General features: G+C 35.5%; 2 protein-coding genes across 2 annotated transcripts; one reads left to right on the top strand and one right to left on the bottom strand.

Annotated features, from left to right (window-relative positions):
* Positions 1–320: 320 nt before the first annotated feature.
* On the bottom strand, positions 321–8,633 carry LOC140788784 (uncharacterized). The gene is made up of 5 exons (XM_073138232.1): positions 8,206–8,633; positions 6,808–6,982; positions 4,449–4,911; positions 1,625–1,705; positions 321–1,036 (listed from the first exon to the last, which is right to left on the bottom strand). Exons 1-5 carry the CDS (start codon positions 8,287–8,289, stop codon positions 532–534), a joined length of 1,308 nt encoding a protein of 435 aa, XP_072994333.1. The 5' UTR covers positions 8,290–8,633; the 3' UTR covers positions 321–531.
* Positions 8,634–16,082: 7,449 nt separating this feature from the next.
* On the top strand, positions 16,083–19,386 carry LOC140789338 (putative laccase-9). Its single transcript, XM_073139004.1, has 5 exons — positions 16,083–16,227; positions 16,318–16,469; positions 16,576–16,820; positions 17,075–18,151; positions 18,910–19,386. Exons 1-5 carry the CDS (start codon positions 16,114–16,116, stop codon positions 19,038–19,040), a joined length of 1,719 nt encoding a protein of 572 aa, XP_072995105.1. The 5' UTR covers positions 16,083–16,113; the 3' UTR covers positions 19,041–19,386.
* Positions 19,387–19,605: the final 219 nt, after the last annotated feature.

The raw sequence follows: 19,605 nt of genomic DNA, 5'->3' as shown, positions 1-19,605 counted from the left end.
CCGACGCTATTAGTATAACAAAGAAAGAGCCCGCATTCGTATCATATATGTAAGTGATTAGGTTCTGATGATTTTATTCTTGTAAGGTTAGCTTTAATTCAAGAACAAGCCTGAAATGTAAATATGCGCCTAAAACGGCCAAAACTCAAGACGGTTGCTTTCAATGAAAATTATAATGGGAAATCAAATGGATTACTCCTCATCAATGAAAGGGTAGAAGAATTGGGCTTTCGTCCATTGATCAATTTTATATCTTCAATTTGCACAAAAGATTAGACTAGCGACAATTTCGCAATTCTATCAAAACAGAAAAAGAGTACTTGCACAAAAAATTGGGTACTACCATAAGCTCAACTTCCATATACAAACCCGTAATCCACTATTTTACAATAGACTCAAGACATTTGTACATCTTAAGAGACACTACCAAAAGAAGCATTAATCAACATATTATTAAAGTTAGTCCCATCTCAACACTTGTGAAAGAGGAAATGGGTTAACGAGGAAAAAGAAAAAAGAAAGCAGGAAAACTTACGCAAACCTCATAACTACCACAGCCAACACTGTCGCAGCTCTAAATAGAATGTCATTCATGCTCCTCCCAATCTTGCCTGCTATCTCCTCCTCGCTGAGCTTCTTGTGGCCTGAGTTCTTACTGACGAAGCTGATTGTATGACTTAATCTGATGACTGCCCAAGAGAGCCAAAACAAGCCAAGTCCAAATCCAGTGTTCAAAAGCTTGGTAGCAGAAAAAGATACCGGACCAAATGCCACTTTGCATAGAACAGAGGAAAGAACCGCAAGGCCTGTTCCAGCAAGGCCAGCAGATATTTGATTAAGGAATTGGCTTATCTCGGGCCCTGATTTCTTCAGTGAGACGATCGCCGACATGCTTCCTCCTCTATTCTTATCGAGGATCAATGTAAGAAAGCTTTCACATGCACGGAAGTAATTTTTCTGGTATAAATCACGCTCTCTTTCTGACCTTTTGTTCCGTTTCTTCTTTGTGGATGTTTTCAGCTTGAGGTTTTCAGGGCTGAGAAATTTAAATTGGTCAGTGGAAAAAAAGTGAGATGCAGATGCAATGAAATTATTGATGTCAGAGAACGGCAACTATTCTCAGAATTAGAAAAAGAAAAATAAAGTAAAACAAAATATCTACAGTATTAGTATATTTAAAAAAGCCAGCGCCAGGAAAAGTGAAACATGTCTAAAAAAAATATAAAATAGGAGATAAACAGCGATAGTACTGTAATTAGGAATATTATGAGATAGACCAGCAACATAACATAATTTTAATGATTCAATCTAAAAGTGCATATTAGAAAGCTTGAATTCCCTTTTCTTGACAATATCTGTGCTAGTGCTTTTTCGTCATGACATGTAAACTACAATGTACAATCCATTCTCATATGTCAGAACCTAGAGGTCCTCCTCTCTCTCTCTCCTCCACAAATGATAAAATCAGTGAGTTATGAATCAGTCATAAGCACAAAATATTGAATTAACTGTATGCACCTAACAACCTATTATATATCATGAAAATCCATATTATTTAATTATGCTGCAAAGAACGTATGATGTTATTCATAGTAAGCTTGATATAAGATATCACACTATATACCTTGTCAAAGGAGCAGCCGTCTGAGTCTGCAACTGCAAAGAGGACACTTGGCCATTAGCTCGTGACCGTCCACCACCTCTCCTGTTCACACAGCATTTAAATGTCATCTTTTGCTTGACTAATTAAAACAAGGAAGCATATGAAGAAGTTATGGAAAATCAAAGGTGAGGAAAAGAAATACATGGAGGAAAAGGGGAATGTCATGATAAAAAAATTTAAAAAAAAATGTCCTTTTTATATCAACTGTACCAAATTCAAAATTTTGAAAAGGAATAGGATACACAATCCCCTTCAAAAGAGAAATAATTGGATATGCAAGGATTGCAGAGTCTGACTAATACTTGAGGGGTTTATCAGCAAAAGGGGTGGTCCCTCTGAGTTCAAACTGACAGTTCCAATATCAGCAAAAGGATTGCTTTCCCTTCATCATCCATAGTGGCCCAAGAAAAGATAGGTTGAGAAAACTGCTGGTTTTATTTCTTCAGTTGCATTTTTGCTTACCTCATGTACTCAATGAATAAATGATAGGCACCAGACCAGCAATTAATCAGATGGAAAACTATTATTGACTAAGTTCTTGCAATCAAATGATTTTGTGCAGGAGCAGACAAATTCTCTATTAAGTTAACTACATTAGAAAAATTACAAAAAAAAACCCTCAGCTAAGTTATACTTATCCAACCTATACTCAATTCAATTCAAACTCAACCCAACCTATATCCAAATCTATTCCAACCTAATATAATTTTTGTGTGGAGTGGTTCTCTTTATAAAAACCAAAAACCCAAGCTATGCCTAAAAGAAAGACGGTTCTCTTTATAAAAACCAAAAACTCAAGCTATGCCTAAGTAAAAACTCTAAAGCTAAATCTAAACGAAATTACCAAACCCAAGCTATATCTAATGTGTGCACGAGAAGAGAGTTGCTTAAGGAGAACTTACATTTATTTTTTATTAGGAGAAGCAATCACGATGTGCCCTAGAAAAGATGAAGAGAGAAAGGAAATAAGGAAGATGAAGAAACTATGGGTATTTTAGTTTTTTTTTAAAATAAATTTGATGGAATATTCTCATCTGCCCAAACGATAATAGTTCAAATCTAACTGCGAGTGCTTTTTGCACACAATCGCTAAATAATGGAGCTCGATTTGCAAATAGTAAAATGTATTATGTTAACCACAATTTCGTTAAAATACAGAGTGTCATATGCAAATTTTCCTAATATTAATAAATAATATATAATTAGAAAACTAATTATTGAAATTTCAAAATACTACTATAGAGACTAGAGAGACTAGCCAAGCAGAGAAGAAAGAGAATGGGAAGAGAAGAAAAAAAGGGAAGAAGATCTTGCCGACGCCGTCACTTGCCGCTGCCAATTGCCATTGTCATTTGAGAGAGAATCGAGAGAGATGGATTTAGGGTAGAATAGGATGATTAATTAAAAAGAGATCGATTTATATTTTTTAAGTTGGTCTGACCCGACCCCCCATTTAGCCATAAATGCTTTTTAAAACACTGGCATGCAATGGGTACATATTAACATTCTCTATGTATGCAATGATTACATATTAATATTCTCTATGTATGCAATAGTTACATATTAATATTCTCTATGTATGCAACGAGTAATAGGAGAGAGAAGATAGGTGAAAAAATTAAGCGAGAACTTTTGATTAGTGAAATGAGGAGGTGGGGGGTAATAGGAGAGATGATAAATGATTTTTAAATAACTTTAGTCAAGTCAATATGGTATAAAATATGATTTGGATGAATAACATTTCAAATCTAAATAGAGATAATCTAATGTATACTTTATATTCTAGAATAGTGTACCAAAATCTAGATTAGGGAAAAAGATAATTTAAAGTAAATGGGGGCCTAGTGTGCCAACTGCACACCAGCTAGGCATGACATGTGCTAATCATGCTTATGCTGAGCCAAGGTCACCATGTCTTGTGCCTTTGGCATAATAATCCTTGATTCAAAATCTCAAGATACTTAAAAAAATTCCACAAGCACTCACAAAACCAACAATCTCTAAATGGAATGTCTAGATATAGTTAGGCGATGTGTTCCTGCAGCCTTGACTTGCTATTAGTAGGTATATCATATAAATATTCTATCACACAAGTCAGGCAGCATTCTCTCTCTTACTTATATAAACAGAATATCTAGATTCTCAACTCCCAGGTGAAAACAAAAGCTTTAATAGGTGGTGGAGATTTCCTATCTCTAGCAGTGCTTTGAGAAAATCATGACTTGATCCTTCTAATTCCACCCCACACCACTTATTCTGAACATGTATGAACACAACCTAAAAACACCAAACCAGCCATTCTAGGGGATCAGGTATTATTGTGTTTCAAAAAGAGCCAAGTCACAATAGGCTGATGATATATTTCATGGACGATCTCCATGTCATTAATTGATAAACATTGCCTGATGGCCACAATAAGATCAAACAAAATATAGTGTATCCATCAACCAATAGTAGTTGGTCATCATATTAGGTGCTGAAGAATAAGAATGAAGATGCAATAGGAGTTAATTATTTGTTGCCATTACTACTTACTATTTCTCTAAGTCTACTTGAATCTAAAATTACGAGTGCCTACACTGAGGAAAGTAGTGCCGCATGGAACTTAAATTTCTGTTACAACAATCTGTACATCTAACCTTCTCACAACTTAGCAAGACAAGAATGCAAACAGTGCAACTCAGTATATTATTCAAGAACCTCAATGGATAAAGTATAAAATAGAAAAGATATGACATTGATTCAATAAAGTCTGCAGATTCAAGGACAGGATATAATGGCTTACCTAGTAAAGTATGGGACTAGCATTGACAGCTTGTTGCCACTTCTTGATCCTTTGGACAGATGAAACTCTGAAAGAATTGAAAGTAAATCTTTCATTTCAGCGCCACTGCCAGTGAAAAGAACCTGGCCATTCTGATCAATTGTAAGGACTGAAGACCGTGTCATATTTCCAACAAAATCCACGAATGGATCAGGAGCAAAAAGCTGCATTTGCTGATGTAGAGAATGTTGGTGCTCGTCCATTCCAATCTCGTAGAGACAGAAATCATCATTAGGAACATACAGCGGATGGTAAGTGTTAATTGCCATTGTGCGAAACCCCATAAGGTCAGATAGTAAAGAAATGTTTAGGCCCCCTGCTTCTGACATAGTTGAACCAGACATAAGAAAATTTAGTATCTTTTCTTGTCTAGAACACTGCTCGGCAATCCCAAAGGTGAAAAGAACTGAGTCAGAGCATGAATCTGTAGAAAGAACAACTTGTTAGCATCGAAACACAAGGAAGTCAGAAGCATAAACAAATTTGTTTATTCTGATTTAAATAAATCTCTCCAGATTAGAAAAATGTGTTGGATCATGATAATAGAAACTTTGGTTTCCAGATTGAGCCATCAACGTGTGAACATTAAGAGTCCAAGAAAACAAAGTTTTAGTAAATTCAAGTTCTAACTACCATATGATTATTGTTATCAACAACTCATGGAAAGGTAATATAGTCCAATAAACCTTCTAAATGTTATTTTTTCAAGTTGAAAATGACATTCTTTATTAATACTCTGGAAGCTTCTTATTTTAAACTCAACCATGAATCATTTAATTTCTCATAAACTGATGTGATTCCATTTAGTTAGATTTTCTTAGTGAGAGTAATTTCAGACTCCTTAATTGTATTCATAGAGAACATTTTAAACCAGACCAAAAAAATTTGTTTTGACAGTCTCTTTCTCTATGCAGATTTGTATTTCCTGACCAATCCCAATCTTAGTAAAGATATGCTTTTATTTTAGGCAGAGTGTCATGGGAAGCATCATTTCACAGCTCACTGAATATGCAGTCTACTTATTTAGTCAGGTCAAATAAATGAACAAAACAGCAGGTGCACTTTGTACATCTGAGCAGACTTATAGAACTATAACCAAATAGAAAAAAGAAGCTATCTAGTATCTAGTTTCCCGACAAGCTTCCAATATAGATGTTATGCACAATTTCGAGAGGCCATCCCACTGCTAATGCTGAAATGTAAGAAGAAAAATAAAATAGCAAACTTCTAGCACCTAAAGACATATAAAAAAAATTTACACATAAATACATTGCCCTATCCGTCAATTTCACATAACAGTATACAAATTAACATAGTAGTATGAAATAATGCCACCTTGTTCATTTGTCCCTAACTATTCATTCCTTTCAATCTCCAAAATTGCCTCCTGATATTTCCAAGTCTTAAAATTGCACCATGCTACTATAATAATCCCCAAGTATAATTATCTCACAATTTTTCCCACACACACTCTCCTTCATCTCTTTCCACACCAACAAAACCGAAGTACTAACAACCCTAAATAGTTGACTAAGAGACCTCAAAGCATTGTGATGATTGAGAGACAGATAAATAGTCTAGAACAACACATCTCATATATTTTTCACATTGCACACATAGAAAGGAGCTATTGTTGGATAAGAAAAAATCGATAAACCATGCATATTCGTATACTTCAATTTAAAGTACGCATAGACTACCTAACTCCTGAAGTTCGCCAGTTTCGTCCTAGTAATATAGTATTGATGTGTTATTAACTTATTATGACTGAAGTGGATACATATCTAGTAAAGTTTTTGCTTGGTTATTTTTTGTTCATTAGTGTTGTGTTATAATTTCAATGTTAAAATTAAACTAAACATACTATATATATATACATATACATTGTATAATTTTTGGTAATCACATATTGTCTAATTTTATGTATTTCCATATGCTTCTTTGTAATACTATTGGATATATTTCTTTATTAAATTTAATATTTTTATGTGAAATATATTTTTTTAAATTATAATATTTTGCTCCCACTATAAAAAATTTGGCTCCACCACTGAATATATGTACCTAGCATAAGAAATAACTATGAAAAGATGCAAAATGGCTTGATTATAGTTTTGCATTCAGTATCATATACATTAATTAGTAACAAAAAGAATCTTGAACAAAAAGGGAAGAAATTTTTATCCATAAAAAAGGTGTTAGGATATTATCATTAGAGACAGAAATTTGTGTGAACTTAGAATGTGGATATCAAAAGATGGATTCATTATCTGTTACATATTACAATTCCTAGCATGACTACTAGTGGTAAGATGCAAACCTTGCACATCAATAGGAACAGGTTTTTTATTAATCAGAGACATAGTTGAATCTGGCAAGAGATGCAACTGGTGCACTACATTTTTTGTATCTTGCACAGAGTGTTGCAGGAAAGCAGATCTTGGTACATCTTGTCTTTTTCCCTGAATATGTATCGTTGCCAAAGCTTGAAGATCCTGCACAACAAAAGCAAAGTTCATTTTTCATAACTGATAAGGTGGATAGGGCCTTCAGATTTCATAACTAGGTTCGAATCTCATTGTAGAACAAGAAAGAATATAGCAATGTTGTAGTCCCTACAATATAATTATGCACAAATGGTGGTGATTTGTAATGATTTGACTTTAAAAAAAAATATGATCTTCTAGTGAACATAAAGGTTTAATATACTGATATATAATTGGTGGCTGCATGGTTCAAGGATAAAGTTGATATTACAAGTAGTGTCAAAATGATTACATTATTTTTAAAAAATTCACAGGAAATTATGTAAAGAACTTATTTTTTATGAAAGAGCTTTATCATTCCTGCCTAATGTATAAATGTGATAACTTAGGTCACATTAGATCAGCACTTCCTTATAGGTCACTCTTCAAATTGGTGACTAAAAATTTAACCATGTTACTAGACACTAATATTCCATTAGCCGAAATGGTACAAAATGGGAACATATAGTAATCCCCATGACGACGTGTTTTCAATATCGTTAAGATTCGAAATGAAACTTTCATGATGTCCCACGAGTTGTAGGCAGGAACCCGTTAAACCTAACATTAATTAGTTCCAGCGAGAAAAACAGAGTAAAGGAGAGAAAGAACTTCAAGCACACAGATCTCTGTCTCTCTCCTTCCCTTTTCTTATCAAACAATGATGACGGATACCATGTATTTACTCTTGGGGCTACTGAGTATTCTCTTGCACAGCATGATGTGTTGCATCATTAGGGAACATGCCACAGCATCAACAGATTCCTAGCAACCCCCACACCAGCAGCATTTGCAACCTTTCTTGGAATAAAATTGCATGATTCAATAATTATCAAACCCCAATTTTCAAGTTTAGGAAGCATTACTGTACATAATGATTTATGGTAAAAGACACAAGTAAATCAACTGAGCTATTAAAAGAAGTATCATACTTTCTTAAATAAATTCTAAAAGTAATAAAATAACAATTCGCAACATCTGCACAAAACACTAGAAACATCAAATAATTTACAGCAAGAACAATTACGCCAACCAAAAGGAGCCCTAAAATTGAATCCATGACTACCAAGTATTCTCCTTTTACAGGATATCCGGTTAAAAAAAAAAAAGGAAATGCATAAAGAAAATAAAATAAAATCCCTAACAAAGGGGAACACAATCCAGTATAAGTAGATCGATTTCCAAGCCCTCACCTTGGGTAGCCTTGGTAGTCCCGGCTCCTGATGGAAACCGGTGGGCGAGAAGAGGGCGGAGGGCATGAGAGAGAGCTCCACCATCCTATCCAAATCAAACACCAAAACCCTAATCCGCGAGATGTAACGAACGGTGGCAGGGATTCCACAAGAAATCCCCAACACCCCAAGAGGACCAGAACTAGATTGAAGGAAAAGAACGAAGAAGGAATATAGAAGGGTTAATTGGGTGGTAGAACGAATTCAAAGGAGTGAGAGGTTACAGTTCGATTTGGGGAAATATTTTCGTGGTGTGGTTGGAGCTTTCGAGATTCCATCCTGAAGACGACGACAAATGGGGATTACGATCTATTTTTGGACTCTTCTATTTCTTGGATTTAATTTTTCCGGATTTTATTTCTACTCTTTATCTTCGTCTTTTTTCAGCCGTCTCTTTGGTGAATAGCAAGTTATGTTATGTGGTTTCTCTTTTTTTCTTTTTTCTTTTTTCCCAAGTTATGTGGCTGTTATTTTTTATTTTATTATTTTTTTTGAAGGGTTATGTGGCTGTTACTTGAACTATACCTTATCAGGATATTATCTCACAACTAGGGCTGTCAAAAGAAAATTCCAGTGGGCCACAGGCTCGGCTCATTTTGAACATATTAAGATTGAAAGAACTATTGAGTTGAGTCGAGCTAGACTCAGCTTCCTCGAGCTCGGCTCAATTAGGGCTCGTAGCTTTTAAAATATATATAAATAATTGATTTATTAGAAATTTAGAATTATTAGATTTAAGATCGAACGGATGATAATATAGCGCATATATAATCTAAAAGATCTAAAACCCCACTTATTTCCTTCCCAATTCCCACCCACCCCACTTCTCATCTCGGCCGACTACCCCTCTTCCATGGCTCCATCTATGCCCTCAAGCTTCTCAACTCCCCCTCCTCTTCCAATAATTATGACGTTGCCTCTCTTAAGATCATCCTCCACACCAACTCCCCTTCCATCGTTCGATGCTGCATCGACTCTCCCTTTGTCATTCGCTGCCGCACCGACTTCCCCTCTGTCATTCACTACCACACCACCTCCCTCTCTATCGTTCCTTGCCGCACCGACTCCCCTTTTATCGTTCCACATAGACTTCCTTGCCCCATTCGGTGTGTTGCCTCATCCTCCAACTCGTGGACAGTGGATCCCTTGACTTCCTCCACCGCCGCCAACTCAGGTTTTAATTTGTTATCCTTTTATTTTTCTTCTTTTTTTTCCTAAGTTTTGGTAGATCTCTGCTCCCATTGCTAAAGTCATTCCATGCTACACTGCCTACTGTAGCCACCTCCAATGTGAGACAATTCAGTAGTCATATTCTCTTTTTTGTAGATGTCCTTGATCACATCAATCTACTTTCTGGACACTTTATGTACACAACATCATCGACTTAGATGCCAAGGCTGTTGGTGAGGTCAAGATCACCGACTTAGATTCGAGTTAACAACCTGAGCTCAATTTTTCTTGAGCTTGAGTCTAACCTAACCGAGTTGAGCTAGCTTTTTCTAGCTCGTCTCGAGCTCGAGCTGAGAAAATATTGGTGTCGAGCCGAGCCGAGCCGAGCTAGCCCCAGCTCACTTAAGCTTGGCTTGTTTATACCCTAATCTCAATGAGCAAAATATAGTTAAATACATTTTACTCCCTATGCTTATACCTAAAATTACTTTATCATGTGCTTCAAAAAGTCTCAAACTAGTCCATGTACTTATGACTAAAATGATATCATTAAATATTCTATCTAAATTAATGGTGCATGACCAAATGACTTAAATACCTCATCGCTTTGTTAGGCAAAATCAACGAGGTTTTTATCTAATTTTTTATTTGGGCAACTTTATCTTCTTCTCTAACTAGGGTTTTTGAGATTAGGAAGAGACCATGGGTAGAAAGAAAGCAAGAGAAGAAAATTAAGCTTATATAAGAGGGGAAGGACATTTTTGTCCATAAAAACTAGAAAAGGAGGGAAGTGAAGATGCCATTTAGTTTTTGAAATTATTTGGGCACGTCATAATAATTAGACAAAAAAATTTAATAGTATCATTTTAGTCGTAAGTGCAAACTAATTTGAGACTTTTTAAAATACAGGAGAATAAAATAATTTTAGTCATAAGTACAAAGCATAAAATATATTTAACCTAACAAAATAAAAATCGTGCTGGGAAATCAAACTATTTTGAGACTTTTGTTTTAAAATGTCTAGATATATTTGAGGTTGCACTTTCGTCCCATTTTTATGTTTTCATTATAAATTCTTCCTATTTTATTGTTTTGAATTAAATATAATTTACCCTCCTATACTTATGCCTAAAATTATGTTGCCCCCCTATACTTCAAACTTTCAAAAATTAAATGGGGGGTTGAATTACCTCCATTTCTTTTTCTATGGATAAAAATGGCATTCCCCTCTTTTATAACCATTTCACTATTCAAATAATACCACATGTATTCTTCTCTTATTTTTTAGATTGTGCCAACTCTATAATAAGTATTATTAAACTTAGATTTTTATGAAGTTTAGTAGTTAGATCACATCTAGCAAGAAGATGAATAAGAGTTAAGGAAAATCAGATAAAAAAATATATCTATTTTGCCTAATAAACATAACAAAGTATTTTGGTCATTTGGGCATGCTCTATTAACTTTCATAGAAAATTTAACCCTCTCACTTTAGTAGGGACTAGTTTGAGACTTTTTAAAATATATAAGGGTAAAGTGATTTTGTGTAAAAAACAGTAGAGTAAAAATATATCTAACCCTATTTTTTATTGATTTATCTGCGCCTTACATATCTAGTGAGTATCTTAAAATATTTTATTAAATTTTATTTTGATAGTAAATTCTTAAAATTAAGTAAATATATTACAAAATTGTTTAATAATATTATTTAGTTGGACTTAGTAAATATGTTATCAAATTGATATTTATTCAAAGATAAAATAATACATTTATATTTTAACTATGTATTAACAATAATCAAATATTTCTTTCTTTAAATAATAAAATAAGAAATTTGAGAATATATATATATATATATATATATATATATATATATATATATATATGAAAGTGTAAATATTTTAATATTATTAACAATCTCATGTTTTAAAATAAAATAAAAATATACTTTCTACATAGAATAAAATTTTATTATTGTTGAATGTAGAATATATTAATATGTATAATATATATTTTTGTATATAGTTATTACATATGTATCGACGAAATATGAAGCAACGCACACCTACTAGTGGCTAGTTCTCTATCATTGCGTAAGTATCTGGCGCAGGAGTGTGCGGAGCTGGCAAAAGAGTTTGTAGAAGTTAGGCTCTCCCACGTAGGGAGAGAAGCTAATACCGTTGCTGACTGGGCAGCAACTAGGGCAAGCGTGGCCTCTGGCTACTGCTATTTTGAGCAGCCAATCAACGCTCCACCAGAACTCTGTAACCTCATCACTGTCGACGCGGCTACGTTTCGACGGTCTATTAATAAATTGCTGGGCACAGCTCATTGGCGATCAAAAAAAAAAGAAGTATTGCATTGCTACTACTTGCCACTAAGGCATTGCATACGTACCTTTGCAGCACTGCATACGTAGTTGTTCATAATAGTATAAGTACCAATCTTAGCATTGCATATCTAATAGCATTGCATAGCTACCATCCTACCATTGCACATATAGCGTTCACGCCCTACCATTACACACGTAGCATGCACACCACACCCTACCATTACACCCACGCTTTAGTATTGCATATGTACCGCTCGCATCCTTACTTTGCATGCCTATCACTCTAGCTTTGCATACTGAACACCCTAATATTGCACACTTACATATTTAGGGCCTACACCCAAACATTTCATACATGGAGTATAGTATTTTATACTTCATTTATTATACCAACATATTTTATATCAAATCAAAGGATATTTCAATAATATTTTTTCTTCTTTACCTTTACTTTATATCACTTTAAAAATAATTATTATACCCTTATTTATATAAGAATAATTATTCTTACAATAAATCCTTTATTTTTTAATAATAAATAAAAAATGATATTCCCATTTGAACCTTTATTCCATATGTGAACAAAGCATTAGAGTCAGAGATCAAAACCTTTTCATTCATCTAAAGCTTAAGGAGCACCAATTGAATATAGAAAACATTTCAAATTAATTGATCAAGCTTCGTTTAGACGTCATCATCAGGAGGATAGGACAAACATATTTGTTCATAGCCCGACCCACCAATCACTTAAACCGAGTTAGGGCTAAGCTAGAATATTGTAGCCCGTTGCTGATCACTAGACTTGGATATTGGGCTTGGTTCAGGCGTAATGGGCTAAATTTAATAAATATTATATTTTATTGGGTCAAGTATAATTAGCCTCTATGAAGATATGTTCGTTATCTTTCATAGAAATATCTTATATATTAATATCTAAATATTCGACGTGGGACTAAAAAACTATGGGAATAGGCATGCATAACGGGTCAAGCCATAAATTGGCGTAGCAAATTGGGCTTTCAGGTTGGACCGGATGAGCAACGGCTTAGCCTGTGCTACCCACTATCATCTTGGGCTCAAGTTGGGCCACGTCTAAACTGAGCTCAGACCGAGCTTGGGCGGGTCGGACCAAATGATCATCTCGAGCTGTGTTCAATAAGTCCTAAAGAACATATATGACTACTACAAATCTTTAGATCATAATCTAAAGATCCATAGTATTACTATATAAGTTTTTTATTCTTTCACTATTGTATTGGGCTTTATTCAAGCTTAATTAGGTTCGATTTAGGCTTGAATTGACTCAGGCTCCAAATTGCTTATTAATCGACTCGTTTAGGCTCGAGTTCAAAACTAGCTCAAAATTATCTCAAATTAAAATTATTTTAACTCAAGCTTGATTCTATAATTATGCTCGAAATTATATTCATTTCAATATTGATTAGAGCTCGGTTCGATTACACCCTGGGTTATAATGGAACAGCTAGTGTTGGGCCCTCTACTGCCTATACCATCGCCTATGGCATATGCCCTAATATATATATATATATATATATATATATATATATATATATATATATATATATATATATATTGTGTCATTTAGAATTGATACGATGTGATTTTTATACTTATAGAATGTATTTTACCCAGCCCCGTATCCAATATCGACTTCAATCTTTAATAATTCTTTCATCCAGTTTTACAAGTAGATTCCAAAACAATTTACACAATAGTCAGATGCCAAATTATTAATAAAATGATGACGACAAGCTTATGACCTATAACATATATATAACCATCCCCATCAAAGTTACGCATGTCTATCATTAGGTATCACCTATCAAGGCATTCACATGAAATCACCCATAGCTCTGACTTGGACCTTGGAAAATAAATGACAGAATATCTAAGAAGATTAATGGATAATTTACTAGGTGGAAATTTCTTCCCTACGACTAAAAAACGAGTAAATGGAAAGGGTACCAGGTTGCTCTTTCGAAGAATTGACAAGGCTTCCAGTGATTATAATGGAGTAGACTTGTCAAAGAAGTTTACGTTTGCAATCTGTGAAAGTTTCAACTTCTAGATGAAATCTCCATTCTTTTCAAACATATCAAATCCTACCAAATTTTTGCCCTTCTGTAGTTTTATTACTAGTGTAGGATTCCTTTCAGATTATATGTCTCTTCCTTTTTTCATTCCATAACTGCTACTAAGAATAGAAGACAGATACAATTAAGCAAAATTATAGATAGAAAGCATAGTTTATGGTCCCCAATCTAGTGTTCTAAGAAAAGTCCATCCATTTTGACAGATTAAGTTGAGGCCAAAAATTTGACTTTAGGGAGACAAAGAAATCTGGTCATTTTATACAGTGTGAAAGAGCTGGTACTTGAAAAATAATTATACTACTAGTTAAAGTAGGTCTTTAAAAGTTCATATTTATATGCAACTGAAAATTAACAGAAAAGATGCACACAAACTTTTATGTGATATTCTAAGAAGAATAATAAAACATTTTTTGAGAGAAGTGAGAAATTAATCTCCCATTAAATACGCTGTGATTATATAACATGAGCTACTTTAATAAACTGTGCAAAACTCTACTTAAATAATAGTTTGAAGAATTTGACAATAAATGTTTTCTCTTATATTTCTTTAATCTTGGATAACAAGTCCTCAAGTTTGTCTGGTAGACTACTTTGTCAACTCGGAATTGGATTGCTTCCCTTTCTGTGTTTCCTTTGGCGAATCCAATTTGAACTCTTTGGAAAAGCATTCCCCACCAGGATTCCAATTAAGTTTTATTTATTCTTTTCATCCTTTTCTTTAGAAAACTACTTCTACTCTTCTCAATTTTTTTTTCATGATTATACTTAGACATTTTATTGCTTCTCTCTCTCTCTCTACGTATCTCATTGAGAAGAGCAGGTCCTTAGATAAAAATACTTCAATTCGGATGCATGGTGAAAGATATTTTGCAACAGAACTGGGACACACGGATTAGATTAAATAATAATTTGGTGGCTTTAAGCAATAATTAAAAAGAGAGAAATTAAACAGCAATCAGCAACTCTGATACCACTTTTGCTCGGAGAAGATGAAGGTACAAAAATGAGCATATCAAAATATATAAGCGAAGAATATGGAGATTTGATGCTTAAAAGAAATCACTTGGAAGGAATTAGAAGAAACACATAAAATACTCACATAGACTCAAATCTTTTTGCTTAGATCCTCTTCCATGAGCATCAAAATATGTCCTTTTATATTAGATGATGTTGCTTTTTTAACTAAGAAAATTATAGTATATTCATGATGCCTAAATCTGTTCAATTGGATGACATAGACTTCTTAACTAAGAGCATTGTAATTGTTGCAAAGGAGCTATTTTTCTCACCTAAGATATCTATGACAATAAAAGCTAAAAATGATGCCAATTAAGAAAGATGTGCAATTAACAACACCAAGCACCAAAAAAAGCTATTGGTACAAAGAAAATTACCACAACAAGTCTCTTAAGATCACAAAAATGTCATCCACAAGAAACCAATAACCCTAGCTTCAAATTTTAAAGTTTAGATAACACCTCCAATATAGAAACTCAAACCTTCTTGAAGCAAGAACACCCTTGTAGATGTAAAAAAGAAAATCCTTGTGCCTTGATCCCAACCAAAAAATCCTCTAGTTGCAAACCTTTATTGTATGTAGAGAAAATCTTCTTTTCTCTTGTCTTCTTTTTCTTCTATTTTCACTAAGTAGCATGAGTAAAAGTACCTATTTAATAAAAAATCTAACTCAACCACTTATTAGCTAAGTAAGTCACCTCATGGGGTTAGCCCAAACTAACTTAGTTAAGTAAAACTCAGCAATAATATCCTTGTAGATTTTATATTTCGTTGTAAATTTTGATTTTTTTTTCTTAATTTCATTAACCAAAACATAACCTACCCCAAATAAATCCATTTGGCTAAGGCTATTCTATGCCGGCCTTGCTATTTTGACAAGAAAACATTTGAATTGAATCGCTTTTATGACTATTCCGAAGTTGAAAGTGTCAAAACTCAGGATATAGAGATAAGCTTTCTTGGTAGCTAATTAAACCTTTGGACTTCTCCAAATAAATGCCAAAGCTCAAGGAACTCTTAATGAGAACGACGAACGTCATGCATGAGAAACATATGCATGCATGCATGCAAGTGACAAATTTGTCTAAGGTTACCGCGTGTGGAAGAAACTTAGGAAGATGTCAGTCATTTTGGGTGGACTAGTCATCAACTATATCGTTTCATGCCTCTATAAATACCTAAAGAGGCAGGCATCAAATATTGGTTACAAGTTTATCTCCTCCTTCCTTTATTCCAATGAGCATTCTTAGTTACAAGATCTCCATGGTGCAGTTCCCATTACTTGTTCTTCTACTTTGTGGTGTTCTTGGTAGCCCAGTTTGGGCAAAGACTCATCACCGTACCTTTGTGGTAAGTATATCTATATCTTATCATCAAAGTCCTATAAATTAGGAAATGTAATTATGTTATCAACTACAAGTTATCATGGTTCGTTTGCAGATAAAAGAAACTCCTTACACTAGGCTTTGTCAGACGAAGAACATCCTGACGGTGAACGGCGAGTTCCCCGGGCCGACCATCCACGCTCGAAAGGGCGATACCGTCATCGTCAAGGTCTGCAACCAAGCAGAATATAACATCACCCTCCACTGGTATACACAACTTTCTTGATCTCTAGTTATTACGTGGAATCATTAAAGTCCTCTTGCGTGCATGATTAGTTCTTTAATTAATTATGATTTGCTAATTACTTGGTAGGCATGGAGTGGACCAACCGAGGAACCCATGGTCGGATGGACCTGAGTACGTGACGCAATGCCCTATCCAACCAGGAGCTAACTTTACGTACAGAATCCTGTTCACCGAGGAGGAAGGCACTATTTGGTGGCATGCACATAGTGATTGGGATCGTGCAACTGTTCATGGCGCGATTGTGGTGCACCCTAGGCGTGGCACAACCTTCCCTTATCCTAAGCCCTACAAGGAGATCCCCATCATTCTTGGTACATATACTCTATACTCTATACTCTATGATGGTTACTCCCTCTATAATAGTCTATAAGAAGAAGAAAAATGGCTAAAGGAGAGAGTGCAATAAGTATATTATTTTATATAGGTTTAAGTCAGTAGGCTAATTATAATATTAAAGAAAGGGCATTTAAACCTGTGAGTTAGGAGTTAGAATCTATGTTGACTGAATTTTATCTCAATTCAGAAATATTACTTTTACTTTTCCTAACATTATTAATCACGGCAGGAGAATGGTGGATTGCCAACGTCAGCCAAATCCTCGCCGACGCCCTCCGGACCGGCGCCGACGCAAATCTCTCCGATGCCTACACGATCAACGGCCAGCCCGGGGACCTCTATCCGTGTTCCCAAGAAGGCACGTTCAGAGCCCTCGTCCACCGTGGCAAGACCTACCTCCTCCGCGTCATCAACGCTGCCATCAACAACGAGCTTTTCTTCGGCGTCGCCGGCCACCGCCTCACCGTCGTCGGCACCGACGCGAGCTACACCAAGCCCTTCACCACCGACTACATCATGATCACCCCGGGCCAAACCATGGACCTCCTCCTCGAAGCGAATCAAGAACCTAACAACTACTACATGGCGGCGAGATCGTACTCGAGTGCCGCCAACCTCCCCTTCGACACCACCACCACCACTGCCGTGTTAGAATACGCCACCGACTCCAATTCGAACTACTCTATACCTTCTTCACTCCCTCTCTTACCTGCTTTCGATGACAACGACGCGGCCAATAGGTTCACCGCCGGGCTCCGCTCGCTTGCGAGCAAGGACCACCCGGTCGACGTCCCCACCACCGTCGACGAGCGGATGATTATAACGGTATCCGTGAACGTGATCAGCTGCCCTAACAACTCCTGCTTTGGACCCAACGGGAATCGCCTGGCGGCGAGCCTGAACAACGTGAGCTTCGAGAACCCGGCGATCGACATCCTGGAGGCGTACTACCACATGATCGGCGGCATCTACGGGGATAACTTTCCGAACAAGCCGCCGTTCTACTTCAACTTCACCGGAGATAACCTCCCACCGATGTTGTCCTTTACGAGAAAGGCGACGGAGGTGAAGGTTTTGGAGTATAACACGAGCGTGGAGGTGGTGTTCCAGGGGACGAATATTTTGGCCGGAGAGAACCACCCCATGCACTTGCACGGGCAGAGCTTCTACGTGGTGGGGAGTGGGGAGGGGAATTTCGAGGAGAAGGACATCTTGGGATATAATTTGGTGGATCCGCCGTATCAGAACACAGTGGGGCTGCCCAAGAGTGGGTGGACGGCGATTCGGTTCAGGACAACCAATCCTGGTGAGTTTTCGATTCTTTGATTCATTCATTTTATTATTATTTAGTAGAATCTTTTTTATGGTATAATTAATTCCACGGTTCACTTTGAATTCAAAGGGCCCTAAGGATGTGCCCTAATGTAGCAATGGTGCCTGACTTCTAATTGTTTGATGTGTTAGCATGGCATATTCGAATTGACTCTCACAGCCGATTGTTTATTACATGCATTAAGAACTTTTATTCAGATTGATTTTAGTTCAAGCTTAGCTCGAAATTAATTTCAAGCCTACCCTTTCTATTCAAACCATACTCGGCTCAAATTGAGCCAAGCATAGCCTAAGTAGAGCTTGAATTGAGCCTATTTTCATACCGAGCATAGTTCAAACATGAAACTATACTATTTTTAAGCCAAGCCTATTAAGCAATTCTTTAATCAAATATCTAATAGTTATAGATATACTTATATATAATATATATAATATTAATAAATAATTTTGTGAGCCAATCCTATCGGCTCATTTATTTTGACATCCCTATAGTCTATACTATTTTAGTATACACACTATTTTTAATTTTACCCGCTTTTTTTTAATTAAATTATAGAAAATACCCTACATAGTTTTTCTATGAAAAATTCAATTACAAATATATTGTGGTTCAGGGCACTTATTTCAGTATTTTGTTGAAAATATATAGGAGTGAAATTAGAAAACGAGGTTTACAATATAATAAACATGAGGATTCATTCTTTAATCTTTTGTTCCTTTTTTCATGGTTAGGTGTTTGGTTCATGCATTGCCACTTGGATCGCCATCTCGTCTGGGGAATGGACACTGTGTTCATAGTGAAGAATGGAAAGACTCCAGAAGCAAAGCTCCTTCCTCCTCCCTCAGATATGCCTCCATGTTAAAAGACTAAATAAGTAAATAATAAACGTGAATTTATTATATAGTAGAACCTAATATACTCTCTGACTAACGAAATGTGAACGAAATTAACTGGAGAATAACGATGAGCAAGTTGGATAGGGACACTGATGTTAGTCTTTTACCTACCTATGGTGAGAATTTTACATAGAAAAAAACAATGGATGGAGAGAGAAGTGCTAGCTCCCCAATCCTGGTCAGAAAGTTGAAGAATTGATTCGATGGACCGTTCCACTTTGACTTGTAACTCATTACTTATTTCTTCGTTTGTTCATGAGTTGTAAAAGTCCAACTGATGATTGTATCAATAAATGTAATATTAATAATTCATATTTTATCCGGTTTTACTACTTGATTCGAAAACAATATACACAATAGTTTTGTTTTGGACACAAAACAGAAGCAAAAAAAAAAAAAAAAAAAAAAAAAAAAACACCAACACATTTGCTCAGTCCTCATCCCAACAAGCAGCTTTCGCACTTTTGTCTTTGGAGTCCTCCCTTTGATCACCTCTTCCAGCACAAGAGAACAACCTTCCAGTCGTTTTCT

This window comes from Typha latifolia, chromosome 5 (genome assembly GCF_019914945.1).
Source record: "Typha latifolia isolate L0001 chromosome 5, TyphaL0001v2, whole genome shotgun sequence".
NCBI lineage: Eukaryota > Viridiplantae > Streptophyta > Magnoliopsida > Poales > Typhaceae > Typha > Typha latifolia.
The sequence above is the reverse complement of the archived record's forward strand: the minus strand, read 5'-3'. Positions and strand labels throughout refer to the sequence as shown.